Source organism: Corvus cornix, chromosome 23 (genome assembly GCF_000738735.6).
Source record: "Corvus cornix cornix isolate S_Up_H32 chromosome 23, ASM73873v5, whole genome shotgun sequence".
NCBI classification, from domain to species: domain Eukaryota; kingdom Metazoa; phylum Chordata; class Aves; order Passeriformes; family Corvidae; genus Corvus; species Corvus cornix.
In genome coordinates this window covers 5,917,311-5,945,113 of record NC_046352.1, presented here as the reverse complement: position 1 = coordinate 5,945,113, position 27,803 = coordinate 5,917,311, and the positions used below count along the sequence as shown (strand labels likewise).

Sequence of the window (27,803 nt, the reverse complement as noted above, 5' to 3'; positions counted from 1 at the left end):
GTCCAGCCTGGCCTTGGGCACTGCCAGGGATCCAGGGGCAGCCCCAGCTGCTCTGGCAATTCCATGCCAGCCCCTGCCCACCCTGCCAGGGAACAATTCCTGCCCAAGATCCCATCCAGTCCTGCCCCGGTGGGACAAACCCAGAGCACAAGGAGCCGGCGGAGCTCAGGAGCAGCAGCGCCGGGGTTGGAGCCGATCACACGCCGAGCGTGAGTCAGATCCGATCAGCTGTCGCAGGAGAGAAACGGGGCTTGGGGACCTGGAAACAGCGAAATCACTGGAAGACACGGGAAGGCGCCAGGCTGCTCCGCGCTGGGTGTTGGGGACGCGGCAGAGGCGCCCACGGAGCTGGGAATGGTCCCTGCAGGAAAGCACAGGCGGGACACAGCTCCAGCAGCGGAGGGTTCGCCTGAGGGGATGCAGCATCCCCGGGGCTGCAGGGATTTAACTCTTCTCGGGGGGATTTAATGCCCAGAGAGGGAAAGGTCGGTCAGGAGTGATTTATTCGGGGCCATCCTGGGCTCGGTGGGTTATAGATCCTGCGGGAAGCACCAGGAAAATCCAGGACAGCACAAACAGGAGGGGAGCGGCCCGTCCTGCGCCTGCTGCAGCGCTGGTGCGAGCCGGGCACGCTCCAGAAGCGGCTCCAGCCGCGGAACCTCTGTCCCAGGGCCGTGGGTGTGCTCAGGGTGCTCCTTCCCACGCAGGGATGCTCCCGCTGGCTGGGCCGGACCAGCCGCACCGGTGGCCGGAGGGACGGAATGTGACCACGGCCGCGTCCAGGCTGCAGCTCCCCCGGCGACAGCCTGAGCTGCTCGTTTATTTCTGATACCGCGGTGACATCCCCAGCGCGGGGCTGTGAGAACGGGGGAGGCTCCTGAGCAGCTGCTGTCCCCGGGGAGCCGCGGGGACACGACCCGGGCACCCTGCGCAGGGAGAAGCCTCTTCCAGCAGATTCCTTTCCGTGCTCTCGGAAACATCCAGCTCAACGAAGCACCTTCCCCAACACCTCCTCAGCCTTTACCTCCTGGAAAAAGGAATTTCTGCTCCTTTCCCAGCCCCGGCAGCCGCGCTGGCAGCGGGGGATGCGCAGCCGAGCCACGCTCGCCCCGGTCCCCCCGCCCGCGGGCGCTGCTCGCCGTCAGCTGAGCCTCGCTCATGCAGCCCCAGATGGTTGGGCGTGGGTGGGAAGGCACCCCCAGCACCCCCAGCACCCTGCCCGGGGCTGCAGCAGGGGACGGCAGGAGGCTGGGACACCGAGAGTGTCACTCAGACATCGGTGTCCTCGGGACTCGCCCAGGCTGGGCCCAGCAGCGGAGGTTTGGGGCTCTGGTGGTGTCTCACACTCAAATCTGTGTTTGCAGCGCTTCCAGCAACTTGGCAAAGAGTTCTCCTCCCCCGAAATCCGGGAGGAAAAGCGATGTGGCACCGAGGGAGAGGGGCAAAGCTGTCACCAGCGGCTTCCAGGTCACCCCAGGAAGGATCCTGGGCACCTCTGCAGTGGGGTCAGGGGGCAGGAGCTCGGGGCATCCCTGCCAGGGGAGAACCAACACTCGGCTCTCCTCAATTCCCAGCTGTTTCCACCAGAAGCAACAAAATGAAGCTTGTAAATCCTCCAGCCCTTAAATCCCGCAAATCCAGGCTGCAGCCTTGCAGGAGCAGCGACTGCAGTGGCACCAAGGTCCATCCTCCCGTGCCCAGGAGGGCACAGCCCGGAGATTTCCCTCCGCAGAGCCCCGGTGAGGATGTCAGGGCACAAAGGGACATTTGTTGACAGAAACGCACAGGGATCAATCTGCATTCATGCCCCACCCCACTGCGTTGGTCTCCAAATGCTTCTGCAGGGCTGGAAGGAGATGAGCTTTAAAGTCCCTTCTAACCCAAACCAGTTTGTGACTCCGTGACTCCGTGATTCTCTGATTTAGTGGCATTGCTTTGGACTGGGAAATGTCCCTGCCACGGAGCTGCTCCAGGGCTGGAGCCCCTCTGGAGCCAGGCTGGGAGAGCTGGGGGTGCTCAGCTGGAGAGGAGAAGGCTCCAGGGAGAGCTGCGAGCCCCTTGCAGGGCCTAAAGGGGCTCCAGGAGAGCTGCAGAGGGACTTTTAACACCGGCAGATCGTGATAGGTAAAGGAGGAACAGTTTCGAACTAAAAGAGGAGAGATTTAAATTGGATATTAGGGAGAAAAATCTTCCTGGCACAGGGTGCCCAGAGCAGCTGGGGCTGCCCCTGGATCCCTGGCAGTGCCCAAGGCCAGGCTGGACATTGGGGCTGGAGCAGCCTGGCACAGTGGGAGGTGTCCCTGCCATGGCAGGGGTTTTAAGTTCCCTCCAACGCAAACCCGTCTGTGACTCTCTGATTCTGGGACCCTGTGAGTGATTCCATGATTTTTTCATTCTATTTTTCTCTGATTCAGAGGCTGGGATGGGACTGGAGCCCTGCGCAGCGACGACCCCACACGTTCAGTGAAGGGTTCAGTGCCTTCCCACCCCTCCATGGCGAGCCACAGCACAGCGAGGGGTGTCCAGCGTGGCTTTGGGTGCCACAAATACCAGTTTGTCACCGGGCTGGGTCCCTCTGTGGCAGTGGCCACTGCTCCAGGCTCTTGAACCCCTTTAATGGGGTGCAGAGTGCCCTTAACGGGGCTCGGGGGGGATGCTGGGATTAGGGGTGGGGCTGGGGTGTGACACCTGAAGAGGGGTCAGTGACTGGATCTGTGGATCAAGGGGGTGTGGATGGAAGGGGCTGGTGGCTTTTGTCCCTCACTGTTTTCCTGGAGTACAACTGTCCCCAGAGGGCTCTGGGGACAGCGACAGGACTGGCAGCCCCCAGGAGCCTTGCAGATCCCTGAGAGGAGTGGGGCACGGCTGGCACGGGTGGTTGCCATGTGGCAGCACTGCTGCGTTTGGGGGACAAACCCCAGGGCTCAGGGAGCCACCTCCATCCCAGCAGGAGCCAAACCCTCTCGCAGCCCAGCGGGGACGGCGGGACCGGGGTGACCCCACCCTGTCCCCTCCCCAGACACCAACAGGGAGGGCCCAGAGTGGTGCTGGAGCAGCCCCTGACCAGGCTGTCCTCCCTGCGTCCAGCATGGAATGGCTTAGCTCGGAAAAGGCCACCCCGTCCCTCCATGAGGATCCACGAAAGCCCCACTGCCGCGGGGTGGGGGGATTCTGCCTCTGAACCCCTTGGAGAGGAGCTGTTTGTGTCTGGCGCTGGAATTCCCGGCTGGAATTAGCACAAAAGGAAAGGAAATGTTCCCTGCGCCGCGTTCAGTCCCTCGACGTCCCCTGGCCCGGGATCGCCCCTCCCGCGGGACGTGGGGATCGGCACATCCCGGCTGGAAGGACAGCGGGAATGAGTCAGGGAGGCAAAGAGGGGGAGGGAGGCGGCTCGTGAAAAGTCCTGGTTGTTACAGGGAGACGGGGGGAAGAAAAAAGGCACAAAAAGGGAAAAACAACGCGGCTCTGGCGCGGTGCTCCGGAGGAGACCCCGGGGAGGAGGAGGGAGACGTGCGGGCAGCCCGTGCTTCCCACACCGCTGCCTTCGGAGCCGATCCCAAGGGTTTCCCATCTGCCCGGGCCCTACGTGCCGGGAGGGAGGATGCTCCTGGCACGGGAATCTCCGCGATCTGGGATGCGCTGGGTCCTCGCAAAGCTGCGACAGTGGCGTGTCCCAGGAGCCGGCTGCTGGCTGCAGCCCCTGGAGCTGCAGCATCCCAACAATGGGAATAAAACCACCCCACAGGCCCCGACTGGGAGCACGGGGAGGAATTTTGGGAGGAGAGAAGCCAGAAAAAATGGGGAGAACTGGGGGGAAGAGCCAGAGGTCTGTCAGAGAAAGGTTTGCACTCCTCGCTCGGTCCTCAGGGATCTTCGGAGCTGAGGAGCTCCAGGCCCCCCTTCCTTGAGCCAAATGAGGGAATTCTTGAGGATTTATGGCCCTGATCCAAAGGAGGGATAAGGATGGGATTCACTTCAGGGGACTCTGAGCAATGTGGGGGGACCCTGTGTGCTGAGCAGCTCTGGGGTGCCCTGCATGTCCCCCCTGTCTCAAACCATGATACGGGATTGGGATGTGGGGTTGGGATATGGGGTTGGGATACGGGGTTGGGGATACGGGGTTGGGATACGGGATTGGGATGTGGGATTGGGATACGGGATTGGGATACGGGGTTGGGATACGGGGTTGGGATGCGGGATTGGGATGTGGGATTGGGATGTGGGATTGGGATACGGGGTTGGGATACGGGATTGGGATGCGGGGTTGGGATGCGGGATTGGGATGTGGGATTGGGATACGGGGTTGGGATGTGGGATTGGGATACGGGGTTGGGATGTGGGATTGGGGATACGGGACTGGGGATACGGGACTGGGGGTACGGGACTGGGAATGTGGGATTGGGATGCGGGATTGGGATGCAGGGTTGGGATGCGGGACTGGGGATGTGGGATTGGGATGCGGGGTTGGGATGCGGGATTGGGATACGGGACTGGGGATACGGGACTGGGGATACAGGGTTGGGATGTGGAATTGGGATGCGGGATTGGGATATGGAATTGGGATGTGGGATTGGGATACGGGATTGGGGTGTGGGTTTCTCTGAGCGCATGTGCTCCAGGCTGGAGGGGTGGTCGAGGTCCCGGCCGGAGTGGCAGCGCAGTGGCACAGCAGCAGGACACCGTGTCCCAGCAAGGACAGCCCCACCGCCCCCAGAGAGCCCCAGTGACCCCAGGGCCGCCGCTCGCCCTCGCCGGGCGCGCGCTGCAAACACGAACACGACCCTGCTTTATTCCCTGGTTTATCAAAGACCAGCTTGGGGGTTTTATCCCCAAAATCTCCTGCCGGGCTGCGGGGCCTGGAGTGTGTTCCAGTGCTGGAGCGGCAGCGGGGTGAGCCGGGGCTGCTGCTGCCTCGGGAGCTGCTGCAGATACAGACACAGCCTGTTCCCACTCCAGCACGGATATTTATAGATACAGATGTTCCTCCAGCAGCAGGGTTCAAGCTGGAGGTTTTCCAATTTTTTTCCTTCTCTTTTCCCTCCCTGTCTTCCTTCCCATCCCTCCTTTGCTCTTCAAAGCAGTGCTGAGGGTAGAGGCAGCAGCTCTGAGAGCAGCGGGGAGGCTGAGGAGTCAATCCCAGCTGCAGGGGGTGGAAATGAAGGGTTTCGGTGGGTTGAGGTGTCCCCGTGTCCCTGGGCAGGGCCGGGGGCTCCTCAGAGCCCCCCAAAGCATCCCCCGGATCAGGGCCGGGTTTGGAGCTGGAGCTGCCTCCGGGTGCCGCAGCTGGAGCACCCCAGGGAGGGATTCCAGCCCCTGTGGGATCCACAGGGAGAGATTCCCGAGGGCAGGAGGGGGCTGAGCGTGGGGCAGGGTGCTCGGGGTACCCCCGATGTCTCACAGACCCCCTCCTCTTGGTGTCTGATCCTACAAAACCGGGATGTTTGGGGTTAACTGGGGCAGGGCCCTTTGCTCCCCACTGCAGGGGGGTTTGTCCCCTCCGAGGTGTCCCTGTATCCCCTCTGAGGGGTCCCTGTGTCCCCTCCGAGGGGTCCCTGCGTCCCCTCCCCGCTGCAGGGGGGTTTGTCCCCTCCTGTCCCCCCTCCCCAGGCCAGGGCTCAGCCCTGGCACTGCCACCGCCCCCCGGAGCCCTCGCAGGGCTCCTCCTCCCCACAAACCCCCCCAGGCAGGGATTTTCCAGCCCAGCCCGGCTCATTCCTCCCCTGGCTTCAACCCCACCACTCCCCAGCATCTTCCTGGCCCCAGGAACATTTTGGGAAGGAGAAAAAGCTCGGGAGAAACAAATCCGCAGGCCAGGGGAGGAGCGCTGGGCGTCCCTGTGCCCCCGAGCGTTCTCTCGAAGGCTGGGCAAGGGCTCTGCTGCACAATTAATTAATTATCCATGGCCTGTGCTCCGCCTGGGAGGCATTAATGGCTCCAGATGCGGATGGCGGAGCTCTGCGTGGCTCTGTAAACACGCTGCAAGTCCAATTCGGGTTTCCTCGGGTGCCTCATTTCAATGAATTATGTAAACGCCTTCCCCTCCTCTTTTGAGCAGGAGCCAGTCCGGCTGCTGCCCGATGTGTTAATCCCAGGAATAAAATAAAAACCAAGGGAGCCCGTGCATTAAAGGGAATAAAATGATGCCGGGGAGCCCCTGGAAGCAGCAGGATCGCCGGGAGCCAGGGTGGGAGCTCTGTCCCCACCGCCCCGACCTGGGAGTCACTGGGGGATCCTCCCTTCTCATGGTCCCAAGCCCTTGGTGACCCCATGAGGGTCCTGTGCCCACCCCTGGGGTTAAATCCCGATTGATTTGGGAACGGAGTGGTCACAGTCACCTTCTGTGACAGCTGCATGGCTTTACCCGGGGTCCCCAAAGTCCCACACAACCCTAATCCCCCCCCCATTCATCACTCCGGGGTGGCCCCCCAGGGAGAGTAATTAGAGCAATTAATGGGGAGATAATGAGTGGGGGGGGGGGGGGGGATCGCAGCATGCCCCTGGTGTGATCCCGCTCTCCAGGCTGGAGCTGTGACTCGGGGCAGGGACAGGCAGGGAGGGGACCGGGCCCAGGGCTGTGTTTTCTGCTGAGCTGGAGGTGGCAGATGTTCGCTGATGAATTATTCACCCTGCAAATTATCATGGAAACGGAATGGGTTGGGTTGGAAGGGAACTTAAAGCTCCTCCAGTTTTACTCCTTGCCATGGGCAGGGACACCTCCCACTGTGCCAGGCTGCTCCAGCCCCAATGTCCAGCCTGGCCTTGGGCACTGCCAGGGATCCAGGGGCAGCCCCAGCTGCTCTGGCAATTCCATGCCAGCCCCTGCCCACCCTGCCAGGGAACAATTCCTGCCCAAGATCCCATCCAGCCCTGCCCTCTGGCACTGGGAAGCCATTGCCTGGGTCCTGGCCCTGAATCCCTTGTCCCCAGTCCCTCTGCAGCTCTCCTGGAGCCCCTTTAGGCCCTGCAAGGGGCTCGCAGCTCTCCCTGGAGCCTTCTCCTCTCCAGCTGAGCACCCCCAGCTCTCCCAGAAATGCCGCTGCTGCTGAGCATGAAGGGTGCAGGGGGGTGAAGGGTTAAAGATGAGTGTGCAGGGTGAAAGGTGAGGGGTGCTGGGTGCAGGATGAAGGGTGCAGGATGAGGGTTACAGAGTGCTGGGAGCAGGGTAAGGGTTATAGGGTGCTGGGTGAACTATGTAGGGTGCAGGATGAGTGCAGGACGCTGAGCGCCGGCTGCAGGATGAGAGTCACTGGGAGCAGGATCGGTGCGGGATGGGGGTCACTGGGTGCGGGTGGGAGTCACCGGGTGCCGGATCGGTGCCTGGTGCGGGATGGGGATTAGTGGGTGCAGGATGGGTGCGGGATCGGTGCCGGCTGCGGGATGGGGGTCAGTGGGTGCAGGATGGGTGCAGGATCGGTGCCGAGTGCGGGATGGGGGTCAGTGGGTGCGGGATGGGTGCGGGATGGGTGCGGGATCGGTGCCGGGTGCGGGATAAGGGTCACTGGGTGCGGGCGGGGGTCACCGGGTGCCGGATCGGTGCCGGTGCGGGGCGCAGGAGTCGCACCGCGGGCTCGCAGCGCCATCGCGTGGCTGGAGCCGCCCCGCACGGGAATGGGAATGGGAACGGGAACGGGAACGGGAATGGAAATGGGAATGGGAATGGGAATGGGAATGGGAACGGGAATGGAAATGGGAACGGGAATGCAGTGCATGGCCGGGAACCCAGGGGTGGGCTCACGGGTGGGCAGCGGGCACCGCCCGGCCCCGCGGCCGCCGCAGGGCAGGGACCTCCTGCCAGGGAGAGCTCCCAGCCGGGGCCACCCCCTGCTCTGTGCCCCCCGGCACTGGGTGTGCCCCGCCGCGGGGCTCACCCCATCCCCGGGTGCCCCTGGGCACGGTCAGCACCCCACATCGTGCACCCCACATCGTGCACCCCCTTTGCTGACCACCTCCACGGCTCTCGGGCTGTCACAGGCTGGCAATGGGGTCCAGGGCTCCAAGTTTCCATGCCCCAAAGTGATGCCACCCCTGCCTGCACCCCGGGCCGCCAGCTGTGCCCCCACCCCGCTGTGGGGTCAAACACCCCCCTCCCTCTGCCTCCTGGGCACCCACACGTCAGGAAAGACTCCAAATGCACAAATCCACCGTGTTTATTCCAAATGAGATTTTATTAACGAGGCAAAGTGCTGGGGCCAGGCCGGCGCAGCCTGTGGGAAACCTGACCTGTGCTCTGGAGAGGACAGGGACCTGTCCTCCTGCCGGGACAGCCCCGAGGAGCTGCGGCCACCATCGAGGCTGGGGCTGCAGCGGGACCTCTGCCTCCAGCCACAAGTCCCTGGGATTCGTTTTCCTCCGGGCTGTTTGGGGACACGACACCGGCCGGGTCCTGGGTCCTGGTACCCGGCCAGAGCCCAGAGACCCCAAAAGGCACCACGGTCCCGGGGCACCACCAGCTGGTGAGAACCAAACCCTCGCAAGGCAAGGCAGTGGGGTCTGCGGGGTGCAGAGGGTCTGGAGGCACTGCCAAAGGCACTACACGAACACGGAGATGATGAGAGCTTTGAAAACACCCTCAGGTCTCTCTCTCAGCCCTTCATTTTCTCTGCTTGGCACTTCATCCCTTTCAAATTAAAACAAAAGAGCTGCAAGAAGGCACAACCCAGCACAGCAGAACTGAGGCTGAGGCAGAGCTGGGGCTGTCCCCAGCCTCCACGGACAAAGCCACGATGGCAGCAGCACTTCCAGGGCCACCTCAGCTGAAGTCCCGGTCCGGCAGCACCAGCGGAGCCACCAAGGTCCAGAGGTAGAGCAGGAGCCCGGCCCAGCTGGAGCTTATCTTCACCCACACGGCCGTCCAGGGGCTCCTCAGCACCTGCAAGCTCTCATCCGGCCTGAAACAGCGAACAGGAGGGTGGCACCATCACCGTGACACCCTGCCAGCGCCCCGGGAGGGACGGGTGCCACCCAGGGAACACGGGGGAGCCCCATGGCTGTGGCCACTCAGGAGGTGTGACCCCACAAGGGCCTCGGTCCCTGCTCCCCCCTCATCCCAAGGGATCCCGGGCTGCAGCAGAGGACGCTGGCAAGCCCAAGCACAACCCTAAAGATAATTAACCTGATAAGGGAGCACACCCGGCGGCCTCGCACAGCTCAGCCGTGCCCAGCACGGGAGCACCAGCACCCCAGGAGGAGGGGACGTGGAGGAGCGGGGCCAGCCCTGGGTGTCCGCGGCAGCTCTGCCCACCTGTACCAGTTGGTGAGGGTCATCATGATGTAGAGCGCGGCGAGGAGGAGGCAGAGGTGGAAGAAGGTGTAGCTGTAGGAGACGCCGTCCTGCTCGTTGTCGTAGGCGCGGCGCACCCCGCCCTCCTCGGCCGCCCCGCCCGGCCCGGCCCCGGCCCCGGCCCCGGCCCCGGCCCCGGCCCCGCTCTCCTCCGTCAGCATCAGCTTGTTCACCTGCGGGTGGTCCGAGGAGCGGAGGCTGCGGGCAGAGGGACGAGGGGATCAGCACCGCTTGGTCACCGCCCCCATGGCGGGGCTTTTGTCCTTGGGGCCGTCCCCGGGGCAGTTTGAGGGATGCAGGCTGTGGGAAAACCCTAAAAGCTGTGACTGTGGCCCTTGTCCAAAGTCCCTCTCCAGGTCGCCTGGAGCCCCTTTAGGTGTGGGACAGTCAGGGCAGTTTAGGGCACAGAGACTGTGAGGAAACCCTAAAATCTCTGTCGTCCTTGTCCCCAGTCCCTCTGCAGCTCTCCTGGAGCCCCTTTAGGTCCTGGGAGCCTGACTGGAAGCTCAACAGGGAGAATGAATGGCAAAGGTTGGCCCTGGGGAGAATAATCCCAGTTTCCAATGTGGAATGAGGGCCACTCAGCTGGAAAACAGCTCCGGGAAAGGCCCTGGGGCTGCTGGCAGGCACCGGGGAACACGAGGCAGCAACGAGAACAGCTGCAGAAAGCCAAGGTTGCATCAGGCAAAGCACTGCCAGCAGGCTGAGGTACGGGATCCAGTGCCCAGCTCTGATAAGGCCCTGCCATGGCAGGGGTTTTGTCCTTGGGGCCATCCCCAGGACAGGCAGAGCAATCTGGGGCTGTGGGAAAACCCTAAAAACAGTGACTCTGCTCACCCTGGGCAGCTGGGATGGGCGGGCAAGGAGCCTTCAGTGACAAAACCCCCGGACCAAGGTGTGACCTCCCCTCCAGAGACCCCTCCCATGGCTCTGTGCTCAGGGACACGAGCCAAGAGCTCACCTGATGAAGAGGGTGCAGAGGATGAAGATCAGCAGCCCCACGATGCTCGGGGCGTCCCACCAGGCTGTCGGCGGCTCGGTGGCCGTGGCCGGGCCAGTGCTGTTCCTCACCAGCAGCGTGGGGTTACAGCGCTGGGCTGAGGGGACACACGGGGGGTCAGCCCCCAAGGACACGGAGGGACAAACTCCCACCCCGGTGAGCGTTCCTGCCCCATCCTCCCCTCTCCCAAACCCGAGGCTGTGTCTGCCTTACTTGGCACGTTGGCCAGGGCGGACCAGGTGATGTAGATGGTGTAGAGGGTGATGAGGGACGCCTGCAGCAGCCCCGAGTGCGGCTGAGCCTCCTGCAAACACAACAGTGGGTGCTCAGGGTGCTCCTGTACCCCGGGGTGACACAGCCCTGGCCTCCTGGGTGCTCCTGTACCCTGGGGTGACACAGCCCCTCCTGAGTGCTCCTGTACCCCGGGGTGACACAGCCCCTCCTGAGTGCTCCTGTACACCGGGGTGACACAGCCCCGGCCTCCTGGGTGCTCCTGTACCCCAGGGTGACACAGCCCCGGCCTCCTGGGTGCTCCCCACCACCTCACCTGGATCTTGGGCAGGATGGACACAACGGAGACGATGAGGCAGAGGATGAGGTTGATGCTGATGAAGGCCTTGCCCTCCGTGCAGCCCTCGGGCTTGGTGTAGTAGACGTAGAGCAGCGCAACAGCCGCGATGGAGGCGGCGTAGAAGATGAAGGTGACGGTGCAGAGGGCTGGGGGAGGACACCAAAGAGGCTGGAGCAGAGCCCCCAGTTGCAGCCAGCTCAGCCTCACCAGGCCCTGGGATGAGCTGAGCCCCAAGCCACGGGCGCTGCCACCACACCCACCTGCGTACCAGCCCTTGGCGTTGCTCTCGCCCGCGTTGCACAGCCACCGCTGGCTCCAGGAGTGCGCGAAGTCGATGAGGAGAACGAGCTGGATGAGGATGAAGAGGAAGGAGCCGACCACACCGAAGTAAAACCAGACTTGAGAGGAGGAGAAAAACCAGCTGAGAGCAGGGCGAGTGAGATTCGGGGGCACAGGCCTGGGTTTAACCCCATGCAGAGGTGCCCAGGAGAGCACGGGCAGCTCCTCACCTGTGGTGAAGGCACCGTCGGGGATGTAGAAGGCCCCCACCGTGATCCCCACCAGCACCAGGAACTTGAAGAACCAGAAGCTGTGGGAGGAGAGAGGAGGCACGGTGTGCACCCAGCGGGGACAGGGATGGGGCGTCCTGCCCACCCCCACCCCAGCAGCCCGGGGACCAAAGGGACCACACGCACCCGTTCTGCAGGACGGCCCGCGGGTCCTTGCTGCTGCGCACGCACACCATGAGCACGGCGAAGAGGCAGAAGAAGGCGGCCATGGCGAAGCCCATGCGATACACGGCCTTGTGGCCCAGGAAGCTGCTGCAGTCCAGGTGGGGCTGGACCTCCAGCACCGAGCTGCTGCCTTCACAGAAACCGGGGAGCTGGAATTGTGGCGGGGGAGTGAGCATCACCTCAGCACATCCTGCTGGGGATTGGTGGTTGTGGGAAGGTCTTGGATTGAGCTGATTGAAGATCAGCTCCTGGACTGGGAAGCCCCAGAGCAGCTGTGGTTGTCCCTGGATCCCTGGAAGTGTCCAAGGCCAGGCTGGACGGGGTTTGGAGCAGCCTGGGACAGTGGGAGGCATCCCTGCCCACGGCTTTGAGCTGGGCTTTGAGATTCCTTTCAACACAATCCCTTCTGTGATTCCACACCCTTCACAAGCCCTGGTGCCACTAAAGATGGGCCAGACCATGACTGCTCCAATGCCACTTGCCTGGGGACAGTGGTGAGGTGACACAGCTAAAGCCACCCAGCCAGTCAGTGGAAAGCTGGGATGAAAATGGCCTTTCCCTAAAGCCCAGCTCAGCTGGCAGAGCTCTGCTCCCTCCTCCTCAAGTCCCACCTCCTTGACGTGCAAGTCATCAGCTGAACCCCAAAAAACAGGATGTAGGAAACTTTCCAGGGAGACACCTGGGAAAACTAAAAATTGCACGAAATGATCCCACTGCATTCTCCCCTCTGTGGAAAACTAGGGCTAAAAACACCTTCTCCCAGTGAGATGCTCAGAAAAAAAGGAACAGGAGCACATCGTGACCCAAAAATTCACTTTTTTGATTGAGCTTCACGTCCCCACCACGAGTTGGGTTGTTTCTTCCCAGCGACCTCCAGGAGTTCTTTACCTTGTGCAACTCCTTCTCCACGCCAGGGATTATCATAATGATGGACATGAGGGTGCCGAGGAAGAGGAAGAAGGTGAAGAGGAGGCGGGAGATGGTGGAGTTCTTGGTTGAGGGGCAGCAGCCACAGAGCAGGCACGGGGCAGAGCCGCAGAGACACGACACCTGCAAGGAGACCAGCCCGAGTTGAGGGGGAGAAATGGGCCCCAAAATATGTGCCCAAGGCAATCCCTAAGGAGATCCCACTGGGAATCCACACCATTGCTTAGAGCTACTCACACCACAGCTCACAGGACCGTAGATACAAAAATGCCACTAGCGAGGATTTTCTTGCTATTTTCTAAGTCCGTGAGAGACTTTTCTCTCTCACAGAAGAGGTAGCAGGGAATGTAAACAACCAAGCCACCTGCAACCTTGAAAAGTCTTGTTTATGGTATAGTAGAAAAATATTTTGACAATGGATGTTTTAGGATTTTAGCCAATCACCCCCCAAGAGGTGGCTGGTCCTTTGTCCAATTAGACTATGAAGAAAAAAGTCTATAAAAGAGTTTGTAAAATAATTAAATAAATCAATCTTGCTGCACAATTCCTGCCTGCTGGATCTTCTCTCCTCCTCCTCCCTACGGCTGCGGGACACAGTGATATACCGTAGGAACGAGGCCTGCGGTAATACAGGACCTCATGGAAACGGCACCAAATCCCCCCCAAAAAAGTTGCTGAAAACCAAAAGAGCCACAGGAACAGCCAGCGTGGAAAATGCCACTGAGAGTCTGGAGACACCCTCATGTGCTTCATGCAGAGGTCCGGTCAAACCAAGCCCTGCCCTGCAGGAGCCTCCTTTTTGTACAGAAATAAGGTTCCCAAAATAATTTCAGGCTGTCCTTTCAGTCAAATCCAGGCTGGGGAGACACTGAGATCACCATCATGGGGGAAGCAGTCCTGCTGTCCTTCCCCCTCTGCAAGGGCCACTTTACAGGTGGGGAAACTGAGGCACAGCACCCCCGAGAGTCCCCGGTGTGTCCCCAAATCCAGCATGGGCAGTGCTGCCAGGTGCACCCCGTTCCAGAGGCTCCCGTTGCTGGGGAACCAGGGAAATCCTGGCTGAGGAAACCCAACCTCACTGATACCAAAACACGGGTGCGAGTTTCCCGCACAAGGACGGTGCAGAACAAACCCTGCTCCCGTGGAACTGCTCCTCCTCTCCTGCACTTCGGCACAGCAGCCAGACACCCCTGCAGGCAGGAGGAGGGCTCTGCTCTCTCCTGCTCTTCAGGGATGTGCATGGGTTGTGCGTTTATTGTGGCCACGTGCCCCCACATCAGGCCCTGCCATCGGTATTAATCACAGATGGCTCGGCATCGAGTCAAAGGTGTATTTCTCATTGTTGAAATCAGAGTAAACAATGGACATGGCAGAACACACAACCAGGGGTGGAGCTGCTGTGTGAGCGGGAGCCCAGGCCTGTGGCTCCCTTTGCAAAGCGACCACTTTGATGTCCCCAAATCACCAAAGGTGGCTTCGAATCTTTTTTAAACATAAGCACACCGTTATTGGAGAAAAATCCCCTCCTTCCTACTTATTCCTCTTATCCCCACATCCCTGCCCCATTAAGAGCTGCTGGTACCCACAGGGTGAGAGACCCCCGGTATCCCATGGAAACCCTCATCCTGCCTCTCCAGGAGCTGCTCGAAGGGCCTCACTTTGTGTTTCCAACCTGGAAGCACGAGGAAATGGCTTTCAATTAGAGACTGCTTCATTTCAGCCTCATTAAATGCACCACGTGCATCAGAGTGCATTAAAATGTGCTGGCGTTGCTGTATTTCCCTTCAAATTAAAAAAAAAACAAACCATGGAACAACAACAAAAATCCCTTTAAATGCAGAATTCCTGCATTATTCCTCCTGATGTAGCAAAGCACCCCAGTGCTCCATCCACACCTCCAGCTCCTCCTCCTTCAGTGCCAACTGAAACAAAAAGCACCAGTCCCAAAATCACTGGTGCTGGATGGGAAAATCTTGAGGTTTGGTGTTCTTTAGGAAGTTGTGGTTTGGGGGTTCAGACCATCCCATCCCACCTCTGCCATGGGCAGGGACACCTCCCCCTGTCCCAGGCTGCTCCAGCCCCAATGTCCAGCCTGGCCTTGGGCACTGCCAGGGATCCAGGGGCAGCCCCAGCTGCTCTGGCAATTCCATGCCAGCCCCTGCCCACCCTGCCAGGGAACAATTCCTGCCCAAGATCCCATCCAGCCCTGCCCTCTGGCACTGGGAAGCCATTGCCTGGCTCCTGGCCCTGAATCCCTTGTCCCCAGTCCCTCTGCAGCTCTCCTGGAGCCCCTTTAGGCCCTGCCAGGGGCTCGCAGCTCTCCCTGGAGCCTTCTCCTCTCCAGCTGAGCACCCCCAGCTCTCCCAGCCTGGCTCCAGAGGGGCTCCAGCCCTGCAGCAGCTCCGTGGCTTCCTCCGGACTCGCTTGAACAGGCACAAGGTTTTTAGGAGCCCTCAGTATCACTGGAGATTGATTTTGCAGGGCTCTTCCGCAGCCAAACTCCGTGGTTGTAGTTCAGGTTTCACAGGCCCTTGCAGCCGCTGAGGTAACGGGATACAACATCCCCATTCCACTGCTCTGCTCCGTAACACGGGAATCCTGTGGATTCCTTTTAGGATATCCTTTTAGGATAACTCCCTGAAAGCTCCTTTGCAGTGAAGCAAAGGAACCCTTTGTGCCACACACTGACCCCTCCAGCTGCCTGGGCACTCCTGATTTCAGCCTTTTTCTCTAAAAAACAAAGGTTAACAGCAAGGAAAAGCCTCCCAGGTTTTTTTTATCCCAGGAAAAGTGTCCCTGGACACTCTGATTCTCCTTCCAAAGACTTTTACAGTTACCAAAAAAATGTGAACACAACCAAGAGACAAAGAGAAGGATGGAAAAAGCCAGCGAGGGAAGTGGCTGCAGCAGCAGGAGAGCTGGGGGTTAATGAGGAAGTGTCGGTTTTCAGCCGCTGGTGGATGATTAAACTCTCCAGTTTCACTGCCGACTTCCTCATGAAGGTGAGTCCAGCTCACCTCCAGTGAGACCCGGGCGTCACGGCTGCTCCATCCCTCCCCTGCCCAGGGGCCAGGAGAGCGTGGCCAGAGCCAGGGAATTACCACAGGAACCCCAAATACACCCATACAGCAACAGCACCCCAAAAACAGCACCCCAAATATTTCACCCCAACAGTTTCACCCCAACAACAGCACCACAACAACAGCCCAACTACGCCAACACCAGCCCAACACGACTGACCAAACTACATCAGCCCAACACCACCACCCCAAAAACATCATCCCAACATCAACCCAACTACACCAGCCCAATTACATCATCCTGACTACACCAATACAACAACAGCCCAACTACACCAACACCAGCCAAACGTGACCAACCAAACTACACCAGTCCACACCACCAGCCCACACCACCAGCCCAACAACGTCACCCCAAAAATACCAACCCAACTACACCACCCCAGTTACATCATCCCAGCTCCACCACCCCAACACCAGCCCAACACGACCAACTGAACTACACCAGGCCAACAACACCAACCCAAAAACACCCCCTCAACATCACCCCAACAACACCAACCCCACTACACCACCCCAATTACATCATCCCAACTACACCACCCCGACAACAACAGCCCAACCACAACACCAGCCCAACACAGCCGACCAAACTACACCAGCCCATCACGCCAACACCACCAACCCAAAAACACCCAGCCAGTGTCAGCCCAACTATACCATCCAACATCACCCCAACAACATCACCCCAACAACACCAACTACACCACCCCAATTACATCTTCCCAGCTGCACCACCCCAACAACAGCCCAACTACACCACCAGCCCAACATCACCCCAACGATTCCACCCCAACAACACCAGCCCAACACAACCGACCAAAGTACATCAGCCCAACATCACCCCAATTATTCCAACCCAACAACACCAGCCCAATATCACCCCAAAAATACCAGCCCAAAACCTCCCACCCAACATCACCCCGACAGCGCTGACCCACACCACCAACCCCACTACACCGCCCCAATTACATCATCCCCACTACACCACCCCAACAACAGCCCAACTACACAAACCAAACTACACCAGCCCAACAACATCACCCCAACAACTCCAACCCAAGAACAGCCACCCAGTATCACCCCAACAACACTGACCCACGCCACCACCCCAACAACACCAGCCCAACATGACTGAGTGAACTACACCAGCCCAACAACACCCATCCAAGAACACCCACCCAACATCACCCCAACAACACCAACCCAACCGCATCACCCCAGCTACACCACCCCAACATCACATCTCTGAGCTGCCTTCACCCCGGCAGTCCCAGGAACACCGGGAGTGAGTCAACCCAAAGCAATGCCGAGCAACCGGTGTTTCTCTGCTGCCAAGTTAACGAGCGGGCAGCTTAATCAGCACCAAACCCACCGCGACAGGCACAGGCTTGCGGAGCTGGTGGCTTTCCTGCCCGGCAGGTGGCTTTGGATCGGTACCACGAGGTTGAGTGTCCCCAGGAGGTGCCTAAGGGCTGCCTGAGCCCCTGAGGTTGCTTTGGCTGGGGCAGCCTTCTGCTGGCACCCCCAACCCCAAGAAGGCAGCTCAGAATGACCACACTGCTCACGGCAGCCATGGGCAGAGCCTGGAAAACCACGGGAGGCGGGGAAAGAGAAATTCTCCATTTGTGATGCAAGGTTTCACCGAGGAGCAGCTTGCAGGGTTTTAACGGGAAAACGCTGAAGAAAGAGCTCGGCAATCTCGTGGTGCTGTGACTCAAGGGATGCAGGCGGAGCAGAAGGGGTTAGTCAGGATGTTCTCGTTAAAATTAATAATAATAAAAAAAGATGACACAGACTAGGGGAGTTCAGCTTGGTTGGGGGTTTTTTCAGTGTTGTGGTTCTTCAGCTCAGACCTGTGCAAAAACAGGCCTTTCGTCAACAAGATAATTAAACAAAAGCTTGTGAAAAATAATAATTTTTTAAAATTACATAGACTAGGCATTGTTTGGTTCAGCTTTGGGGTTTTTCAGTGTTGTGGTTCTTCAGCTCAGGCCGGTGCTAAAACAGCCCCTTTGTCAACGACTTCCACCAGAAGGAACAAGAAAATTAAACCCACACAGTGACTCTACTCTGTTACCACAGTCTGAGCCACAACAGTTTTTGGGGGGAAAAAACCACCAAGAATTCATCCAGAAACCTGCACAGCGCTGCTCTGGGTAGCTCCCTGCTTTCCCAATACCTGCCCACAAGGAAAAGTATGGGAATGTGTCACAGAGGGGGGGCCTTGCAGACCACCCCCCTCCGACCCCTCATTTCTAAACATCCTGTTCCTGAAACCTCCAGCACTCGGAGGGCAAGTTGCAAAAGAGGTCCCATTTCCAGGTTTCCAGGCCGACAGCTCCCAGGCTGGTTCCACGGCCCTGCCCTGGCGCCGTGCCCACAGGTGAGGCACCAGCAGGGAAGGAAGGGCTGGTGTGAGCAGGTGCCTGCGTCACCCAAACCACACACCCCACGTCACAGGGCACAACACCCTGAATTGCACACCCTGAGCCTGCCCCGGGCCCCCGAATCACCACTCCCTGCGCCCGCCGTGGGCCAGGCCACCCCACACACAGCCCCCTGCACCCCCAGTCCCAGCCCCTTCTCTTACTCCATCCCCACTTTGGGGCTCGGCAGTGAGAACCAGGCAGGATCCCCAGCCCCTCATTGCCTGGCGGGGCCAGGACCCCCCAGCTCCTCCAGGTGCAGCAGCACATCGCTCCTGAGGCTTCTCACATCCCCCAAGTGCCCTGGGGTGCGCCACCCACCCCATTCCCCTCCACCATGAGCCCCAGAGTTCTCTGGAGTGAACGCTCTGTGTCTCCCATGGATACCCCGGAGGCAGTGGGACGCCCCGCTCCGGGAATCCCCCACATCTCCCCAGCCACTGAGGGACGCACCCCCGGAATCCCCCCCCATACACAGAGGCGCATCCCCCGGGCGTGCCCCACATCCCCATGTACACAGGGGTGCACCCCCCGGGGGTCACCCGCATCACCCTCCTGGAATCCCTTGGACCCCCCCGCGTCCGGGTGTAGCGGGGCACATCCCCGGGGCGTCCCTCAGCCCTCCCCGGGCCTCCCCGGACCCTCCTCCGGACGCGCAGCAGCCGCGACTCGCCCGCCCCGGGCCGCGCCCGCCGCTGCGGCACCGCAACGTCGCGGCTCCCCCTCGCTCCGGGCGGGCACTCACGCAGCTGAGCAGGGAGCAGACCCCGAGACAGGCCCCCATCGTGCTGCCGCCGCTCCCGGATCCCGCTCCCGGCTCCCGGCTCCCGGTTCCCTCCGCCGCCGCCGCCGCGTTAGCTCCGCCCGGACCGGGGAGCTCGGGGCGGGCGCTCCCGCCGCGCCTCCCCCGGGGCGGCCCCTACGGCGGCGGAGCGGGGAGCGAGGGATGGTCCGGGCCCCTCCCGGCCGCAGGGGAGTCCCTCCATTGCTCCTCCATCCCCCTCTCCATCCCTCTCCATCCCTCTCCCTTTCATCCTCCTCCATTCCCCTCCGTCCCCGGTTACCGCCGAGGGGACCCCACCCACCCCATGAGCACGGGCCGGGGTGGGGGCTCTGGGACATCCTCAGGGCTGGGGGGGATGGCCGGGAACCCTGTCTGGGCTAGAAGCAGCCCGCGGGAAGGAGTCATGGAATTCCAGAGTGGTTTGGGTTGGATCCTGAAGCCCATCCCGTGCCACCCCTGCCACCCCAGGGACACCTCCCACTGTGCCAGGCTGCTCCAGCCTGACCTTGGGCACTGCCAGGGATCCAGGGGCAGCCCCAGCTGCTCTGGCAATTCCATGCCAGCCCCTGCCCACCCTGCCAGGGAACAATTCCTGCCCAAGATCCCACCCAGCCCTGCCCTCTGGCACTGGGAAGCCATTGCCTGGCTCCTGGCCCTGAATCCCTTGTCCCCAGTCCCTCTGCAGCTCTCCTGGAGCCCCTTCAGGCCCTGCAAGGAGCCTGACTGGAACCTCAGGAAGCTCAACAGGGAGAGTGAATGGCAAAGTTTTGGCCTTGGGGAGAACAGTCCCAGTTTCCAATACGTGCTGGGGGCCTCTCAGCTGGAAAACAGCTCTGGGAAGGGCCCTGGGGGTGCTGGGGGGCACCGGGGGGAACACGAGGCAGCAACGAGAGCAGTGCAGGAGGTGAGAGGTGTCCTGGGCTGCATCAGGCAGCACTGAAGTACAGCCGGTGTGCTGCAGCATCCCCTCTTCCACCAAGGGTCTGAATTCCTTGCTCCTGCCTTCGCCCATGGGATCTCTGGATCCCGTTTTCTCCTCCAGGAGCCCTTCTTGCTGGATTTCACATCACACCGTCCAGCACCAGCACTCCCAGCACTCCCAGCAGACCCACCAGCCTGAACCCACTCCCCTGCAGGGCCAGACCCCGGGTCAGGGGGCCTGAGGGTGGCACACCACAGGATTTCCCTGCCCTTCCTGCCCAGCCAGAGCCTGGCACCACCTCCCAGGGCAGTGAGGGCTGCTGCCATGCAAAATTCAAGGGCTGGGATAAACCGGGAGGTGCCAGCCCACTTCCAGACCCTAAATTTAGACAGAGGAGAAAGTACATGAGTATGTGACAGCAGCAGACCTGGGGGCACAGGGCTGGGGCCACGTGTCCCCTGTGTCCTTGAGGAAGAGGAGGGTGTCACACTTCTTGCTCCAGAGGTAAATCTCCGTGGTTTGGCCCCTGTTCAGCAGCTGGCACAAATTAATAAACGATTGTCTGAGCCTCTGCGGGCGTCCAAACGCTGCTGGCAGGGCTCAGCCCTGCAACAGGAGAAGTCAGAAGCCGAAAACTTCACTCTGATCTCAGCTGGGCTCAGGTTTCTCCTTTCCGGAGGCGCTGGGGCGTGTGCGGGGACATCCTGCCACGGGCACGGGTCTGGCAAGGCCCCGCGGCCTCGGGACGCTCTGGACTGGCTCTGACACGGCCCCCCGGGAGGGGCGGGGGCGGTCTGGCAGCTCCATCTCCTCCTGGCTGGGTGTCAGGGCCCTGTGACATCCGCAGCGGGAATGTCCTTCAGTCCCTGTCCTCTCAGGAAGGACAAAGCGGCCGGGCAGGTGTTTGTCCCCTTGCTCGTGCTGTCCTTGCAGGCTCGTGAGCCCGCTGGCACGCCAGCAGCAGGAATCCTTCCACGCACCCTGGAGGGCCCAGTCCCCCCGCCACGGGCACTGTCCCGTGGTCCCTTTGATGATGCCACCAGATGGCAGCGCCGGAGTGAGGCACTGCCGGACACCGGGGGCGGTCACCGGGCCCGGTCCCTGCCGCTCCCGGAGCGCCACGGGCACGGCTGGCAGCAGGGAGAGGGTCCCCACCCGCCTGGCAGCGGTGGCCCCCACCAGAGGCCACCCCACTGCCAGCACCCCCAGCAGCAGCCCCTCGGTGTCCCCTTCTCCATGTCCCTTTCTCGGTGTCCCCCTCTCCATGTCCCCTTCTCCATGTCCCCCTCTCGGTGTCCCCTTCTCCATGTCCTCTTCTCGATGTCCCCTTCTCCATGTCCCCCTCTCAGTGTCCCCCTCTCCATGTCCCCTTCTCGGTGTCCCCTTCTCGGTGTCCCCTTCTCCATGTCCCCTTCTCGGTGTCCCCCTCTCGGTGTCCCCTTCTCGGTGTCCCCTTCTCGGTGTCCCCTTCTCCATGTCCCCCTCTCGGTGTCCCCCTCTCGGTGTCCCCCTCTCGGTGTCCCCCTCTCGGGAGGGGCTGTGGGCAGCGAGGGCTGTCCCTGGCCGGGCGGGACGCAGCGCTGTGGCAGCCGTGTGGCAGCAGTGTCACGAGTGACAGAGCTGTGACGGGCCCGGTCAGACCGGTTTCACCTCACCCTACGCACGGGGGGATGAGGACCGGGGCACTGGGGGATGTTACCGGAGCTCAGGGACGCGGGGCTGCCTCCAGCCACCCCAGCCCGTGTCCCACTGCTGGGAGCATCCCTGTATCCCAAGAAAACATCTTTTTTTCCCCCTCTGCCTCCTCTCTGCTTCTTCTCCTGCATCCCTCAGCATCCCCTGGGCATCTTTCCCCCTGACGTGGTTCATTAGGGGTCAGGGCACCTAAAACCTAAAATATGGTTCATTTTCTGCCCCATTTCTGCCCCCGCAGGGGATTACAGGGCTGGGGGAGCAGGGCCAGGAGCAGCTTGCCAGGGATGCCCTCGGCCCGGGAAAACAAACGCTCTCATGTGACCGTATCTGGGACAATACCAGCTTAGCCGTGGGTGCAGCCAGCAGGAATCCTGCCGCTCCCGAGCCCTGCTCGGCATGGATAAACCTACGCCAGAGCAATTAATGATAATTAATAACTGGGTCTGTATTTGGGAAAGCAGCAAAACTCAGCAATGCTCTTCAGAGCATTGTCTAGACAGGGAAATGCAGCCGTGGCACCAGGTACAATTTTGGGTTTGGATTTGGGTTTGGTAAACTCCTGATCTGTGGGGTTGTCCTGTCTTTGGCATCCTGGGGGCTCCTGGGTGGGATTTAGGGCACACAGGACCCTTCCCCTCAGCCCCCAGCTGCAATCAGGCACATCCCAGCCTGGTGTTTGGGGTGCTTTGGGAGGTGTGGGGGTCCCCCCGCCCACCCTGTGCTGCCGGGAGGGGCAGGAATGGAGCCCCCAAAGTGCCTTTGCTCAGCTCTGCTGCCTCCCTCAGGGTCTGCAGCCCCCAGGTGAGGATGGGGACAGGCACAAAGCCAGCCTGGGAAGGGAAGGATGGATGCAAAAGGGCTGAGATGGAAGCATCTCCCTTCCCCCGGTCCGAGGATGCCCTGAGGCAGGCGGGGAATTAGTTTTCCACTAAGCTCCTCTGTAATAAACAGAGACACAGAGCGACGGGCAATTGCTCGGCCTTTAATTACAGCCAGTCAGGGTGTTCAGGGTCACGGGAGCCGGGATTCAGAGCCGGGGGAAATGAGGGGGACGATCTCCAGGAGGAACACGTCAGGAATCTGCGGAACCTTCTGAGCCTGAGCTCCTTTGTTGTCCCTTTCGTCCACCAGGACCCTCCCAGCCCAGAACGTCTCAAATCCCAGAATCTTGGATAACAGAATGTTCTGAGCTGGACAGGATCCACAGGGATCATCAATCCCAGCTCCTGGCCCTGCCCAGACGCCCCAACAATCCCATCCTGCGCACCCCTGGGAGCGGTGTCCCAGCGCTCCTGGAGCTCCTTGGGAATGTCACCATTCCCTGGGGCTCCTGTGAGCAGCCCAGCACAGGAGCCCGATGGAGCCCCAGAAAACCCTCTGAGCTTCCTGATGGGCTTCCCACACTCTGGCATTGCTCCTGGGAACCTCACTGAGCAACTGGGACCCTCTTCAAGGACCTTTGGCCAGTTTGAGATGTCTTAAAGGCCACTGGGGTGACCCAGAGCTGCCATGGCTGAGGGGCCGTCACCAAACCTATCCCCTCTTCTCCCCACAGCCTCTCCCTTCCAGGAGGGTGAAGGGCTGCGAGGGCAGGAAACGCTGTCCTTGGATCCTGGTTTATCCCGGGCTCGCAGGCACAGGGACGGGCTGGGAAAGCTGCGGCATTTCCCTGCTGAGCTCGGACAGATGCTGTTTGTCTTTCTCCTGGCAGTGCCCAGACGCCTGGCTGGTGATGGATGGCGGTGTCACAGCAGAGATTCTGTGCTGTCACAACTGCTGGCTCTCTCATGGGGTGGAAAATCTGGGGGGTTACTCCACCGTGAGCTGCATTTTTTTCCCCAAGGGTCTGAGCCACAGAGGTGGCGGCACAGGGAGGGAACCTGCAGGAGGAAGCAGCAGCGTGAGACCTTGCTCTGAAGGTGTCCTTGGTCCACCCGGCAGGAGGAGCTGCTTCTTCCCTTCCCTTCTGGGTGCTCCTGCTCGGATCCTCAGCCCAGCTCTGGATTTGAGCCCTTCAATTGTCTTTCCTGGTGTCCAAAGTCACCCAAAGGCTCCAGCCTTCCTCCAAACTCCATCACGAGCCCCCCCGAGCCCCTCCACGCATCCCTCATGTCCCCTGGTTGGCAGGACATCCCCCGTGCCAGCTGGATGCGCAGGACTCAGGGCAATGCCGTGGGGATGGCAAATCTGGGAGAGCTGCCCAAGGCACGTGAGGTTTTCGAGCCTCCCCATTTGCAGCCGTAGCGATTCTCCCTCGCGGAGAATGGCTAATGAGCCGTGGGGGTCCAATTAGACTCCTCTGCTCGGCCTTTCACCTCGTTCTTGCCAGTTAAAACCAAAAAGAGAGAAAAAAACCCCAACAACCCACAAGTGGCGGCGTGGAGACAATTAGATCAGTGTCTGCTTAATGAGTTCATGGCTCCGGCGGAAATGTCCCTCCTCGACAGGACAGGCAGGAGCCGAGCTGAGCCCGTCCCCGAGCCCCGTCCCCGCTTTGCAGAGCCTTTGTGGGGTGCCCATGAGCCCTCCACGCACTGGGGGCTTGCTCCCTGCACCCCGCGGCCTCCCAGAGCCGCTCGGCTGCTCTTTGCTCGGCCCAGCAGCCAGCCGGGCTTTCACACCGCGTTCCTGCAGGATCAGGGATCCTAACAAACTCCAGATGCTCCAGATGGGTGCAAGAACCCCAGAAAACCTCGGGATCGGAGCAGAACTGGCGCTCCAAGGCGGGGAGGAGCGATCGGGGGCATCAGCGCTCAGCTGCCCGGCGCTGAGGCACCGCGGGGTGACAGATGCCACCAGCAGGGAGCTGGCGGTGCCCCCCGGTGCTGGCAGCCCCCCCGGGCCGGCGTGGCTGCTGCGGCGCTGCCGAGCCCCACGTGGCCGTGCCGAGCAGATTTTTGCTTGGCTGCCTGGGCTATATTTAGCCGCCTGTAAAAGGGGTTAGCGAGCAGCGCTGGAGCCAGTGGCACAGCTCAGAATGTCAACGTAAGAGCAGCCAGGGATAAAAAAAGCCCAGCCCGGGCTCTGGGAGCTTTGCACAAATCCCCGCGGCTGCGGGAGGTGGAGGCGGGCAGGGCTGCAGGCAGTGCCCGCATCCCCCGGTAGCACCGGGCCGTGGCCACTCCCTGTCCGCCCACCTGGAGCCTTGGCACGGTTTTGGGGCTGGTTTGCAGCATCCCTGCACTCAGCTGGGCAGTCGGGGGCTGAAATGTGGGGGGTTCGGTGAAATCCCCGAGTTCTGGGGGCGGCTGTGCCCCTCTGCGCACAGGGGACAGTGGCAGGCGGGAGGGACACCCGAGCTGGGAGGTGTTTGTGAGGCTCCACATCCCCACCCAGGCATCTGGAAGTTACTGGAGCGTGGAGAATAGATTTGAGCGCTTCTTTTTTTGCCCGTGAACACATTTTTTTGGGATGCTGGCTTTCTGCTCGGGTAACTCCAGCACACCTTTCCTCCCAGCGCTCCCCTCGCCACCCTGATCTGGCCCTTAAAGCAAGAACTGGGCAAATCCCAGCACATCCCGGCTCTTCCCAGCACATCCCGGCTCTTCCCAGCACATCCCAGCTCTTTCCAAGCCTTCCCGTGCTGCTCTTTGCTGTCCTGACCTTGCCTGGGCTCTCTCCTGCCTGTGGCTGCTGCCCAGAAATGTGGGCTTCCAGCCAATATCAGAGCCCATGCACAGGCAAGGTGGTTTCCTGAACTAATTCCCAGAATCAATTTGCACCTTCTGCTGGTCCACTGGAGCAGGGGATGAATATTTTGGTGGCTGAGCCCCAAGAGAGGCACTTTGGGTCGTTCAATGCCCCTTTTTTCCACAGCTCCTGCCATGAACTGGCAGCAGGATGAGCCTCAGGCTGGGATCGCACCTGGCTGCCAGATCCACCTCACCTTTGGGTCAGGAAGGAGCTTCTGCTGCTGCAAAACCAGCAGCAAATCATCCCTTTGGTTGAAATTTTCCATTCCGCCGGGGACGGCGAGGCTGCAGACGAGTTGCAAAGACCTGTGCAACTCGCTGCAGGTATTCCAGCTGCCCTGACAGCTCGGAATAGGGGATAAAACCAGGAAAAGCAGCTCGTGTGCTGTCCCCCTCCAGGGCAGGATGCTCTGGGCTGGGCACGCGCCACAGGGGGAAGATCTCCAAAAGCTCCCAGGTGTCCTGGGGGCAGATGGAGCTGCAGAATCCTGGTGCCCGGTGAAGGACGGGGCGGAGCGGCACACCGGGGTCCAGATGGCAGAGTCCTGGAGCACGGAGGATGCCCGGGAAGGGCACTGCTGCAGCACGGAGATGTCCAGACTCTCGGCTCAGCATGACACTCCAGCCTGCCTGGTGACAAATCTCCTCCCTGGGAGCCGTTTGCTGGCATTTTCCCTCTGCTTTGAAATCCCCCAGGCGAGGAAACGCTCTCGCTGCCTGTGGCCCCCGGGATCTCACAGGCAGGAAGGTTTTCCCCGAGGGCCGAGCGCGTTTCCTGCGGATCCATCCCTCAGGATGCCACTCCATCACTCCAGGGCTGCCTCGAGGCCGTGTCCTGCTGGAGCTCATGGAAACTCCCAGCCCCAGCCAGGGAACAACCTGCAGGTCCCCAAACCCTGTGACCCACGTCCCGAAATAGCTCCTTAGCTGCGGCACTGACGCAGCCCCTGAGCTCAGGAATAACCTTCCCTGGGCGTCACCTGCGTCCCCAGCAGGGAAGCAGGGGCTCAACCGGGCTGGAAATCGGAAAGATGCATCTAAAAGTGGAACAGCAAAGGGCTGCTCTCCCCCAGCTGTGACTTTTAGCCCAGATCAGGGCCCGCAGTGCTGGGCAGGGGAGTGGAAAACAGCTCTGCTCCCTCCCTGCTGCCTCCACCCCAAAAACTGCCCCAGACCTGCGGTGGATCGGGGGTCATTGGGGGGAATTTATTGGCCCTCCTGCCCCAGGGGATAAAGCAGCTGGGCAGCAGCAGCAGCACGAGGAGAATAAACCCTCCCACACCCATTTTGTCCCAGTTCTGGATCCTGGCTTTTTAGGGGAAAATAGGATTTAGAGCAGGTGGCAGAGCAGGGAGTGGTCTGAGCCCATCCTCGCTGCCCTCACATCCCTGATGGGTCAGCCAGGGACTCTCCCAAAGCTCTGGAGGGCACAAATGATGTATTTTAGGCCCTGCACCAGCAGAGAAGCTGATCCTGCCGGGAGCATCCTGGGAAGAGGATTCCAAGGTCTGCAGAGCCCCAGAGCAGGAGCTGAAGGAGCAGAGGAAGCTCAGAGCAGCCTTTGTCCCCACGCTGGTGCAGCACCAGGAGCCACGGCCCTGTCCCGGACCAGCTCCCAGTGGGGGCTGCCTGAGCAGGGAAGAAGTTTGGAATAATTTTCCCTTCCCAGCTGCTGTCCTGAACCCCTGGGGTTTGTACCCGAGAGTTCTGGGGCTCTGGGCTGCTGCTGCTCAGCATGCCCTGGATGCAGGCGGCTTGGGAGAGGTTTTTCCGTGTCAGCGCCGCACTGGTGGGATGTGGAGGGACTCACACACCTCTGCTGTGCCTCAGTTTCCCCAGCTCCCCCAGCCCAGCCATCCCCGAAGGATCCCGCTGGGAATTGTTGAGCCTTGGAGGAAACGGGGACGTGGTGTGGCTGCCCTTCCAGAGAGCATCCCCTGGGGCCGCCCGGGAGCTCGAGAAAGGGAAGAACTCTCCAGGGTGCTCCGAATCACGCCGGGCTCCCCTCCTGTCCCTCCCCATCCCCACCGCACCCCGTCCCTCGCTCCCAGCCGTCCCCTCGGCCCGCGACAGCCGTGTCACATCCGACCGGGTGCCAGGCAGGATAAACATCGCCGCTGCTCGGCCCGAGACTGCTCCGGAGAGGGGAGACAGTCAAGGAGAAAGCGGAGCGTGAGGAGCTAAAAATAGCGGCTGGCGAAGGCTCCGCTCGCCGCCGGCCGCGCGGGAGCTGCCACTCGCCCGTCACCACGCCGAGAGCGAGCGGCGGCACCAGTGTCCCTCCCCCGGCTGCCGGGGGACGGCGGCTGCAGCCCTCCCCAGGTTTTGGGGTGCGGGGGTACCCGGGGATGAGCAGCGGCCGTGTCCCCTGGCACGGCCGGGGCTGTCCCGCTGTGGGTGCGGGGGTGTCAGGGCAGCATCGCCCGTCCCGGGTCAGCAGCACCAGCTGTGCCTGGAGCAGCCACCGCGGTGTCCCCATGGCCCACGAGCTCCAGGGGAAGGGACGGGATGGACGCCGTGGTCCAGGTGCCATCAGCAGGGAGAGGAGCTTGGCCAGAGCCAGGAATTTGGGAATTCCTGGGGGGAGCAGCGTCCCCGTGCAGGGATGGGGAGCAGGGACCCCGTCCCCCACGGGGGTCCCTCCCAAAAGCACAGCCCGCTCCCCCAGCCCTGGGCACAGCCACCTGCA

The 27,803-nt window shown here is 61.1% G+C and overlaps 2 protein-coding genes and 1 long non-coding RNA gene across 4 annotated transcripts in view; 2 read left to right on the top strand and 1 right to left on the bottom strand.

The window, feature by feature from the left end:
- The first annotated feature begins 60 nt into the window (after nucleotides 1-60).
- Nucleotides 61-1,888, top strand: LOC120411213. 2 transcript variants are annotated; one of them, XR_005603603.1, is made up of 2 exons: nucleotides 61-209; nucleotides 1,365-1,888. It is a non-coding gene; the product is annotated as an uncharacterized LOC120411213 (long non-coding RNA). The 2 variants fall into 2 exon arrangements; XR_005603602.1 differs by having other exon boundaries at nucleotides 708-1,888.
- Nucleotides 1,889-8,131: 6,243 nt separating this feature from the next.
- Nucleotides 8,132-18,882, bottom strand: SERINC2 (serine incorporator 2). Its single transcript, XM_039564698.1, has 10 exons — nucleotides 18,767-18,882; nucleotides 12,474-12,635; nucleotides 11,547-11,734; nucleotides 11,361-11,440; nucleotides 11,112-11,249; nucleotides 10,828-10,997; nucleotides 10,494-10,584; nucleotides 10,242-10,377; nucleotides 9,242-9,478; nucleotides 8,132-8,888 (listed from the first exon to the last, which is right to left on the bottom strand). The coding sequence occupies exons 1-10, from the start codon at nucleotides 18,803-18,805 to the stop codon at nucleotides 8,750-8,752; spliced, it is 1,380 nt and encodes a 459-aa protein (XP_039420632.1). The 5' UTR covers nucleotides 18,806-18,882; the 3' UTR covers nucleotides 8,132-8,749.
- An 8,709-nt stretch (nucleotides 18,883-27,591) lies between these two features.
- The window catches only part of PUM1 (pumilio RNA binding family member 1), a 39,689-nt gene continuing 39,477 nt past the window's right edge, over nucleotides 27,592-27,803 (top strand). Inside the window, 1 exon segment of the mRNA XM_039564577.1 lies at nucleotides 27,592-27,640. Within this exon segment, the coding sequence (XP_039420511.1) occupies nucleotides 27,592-27,640 (49 nt within the window).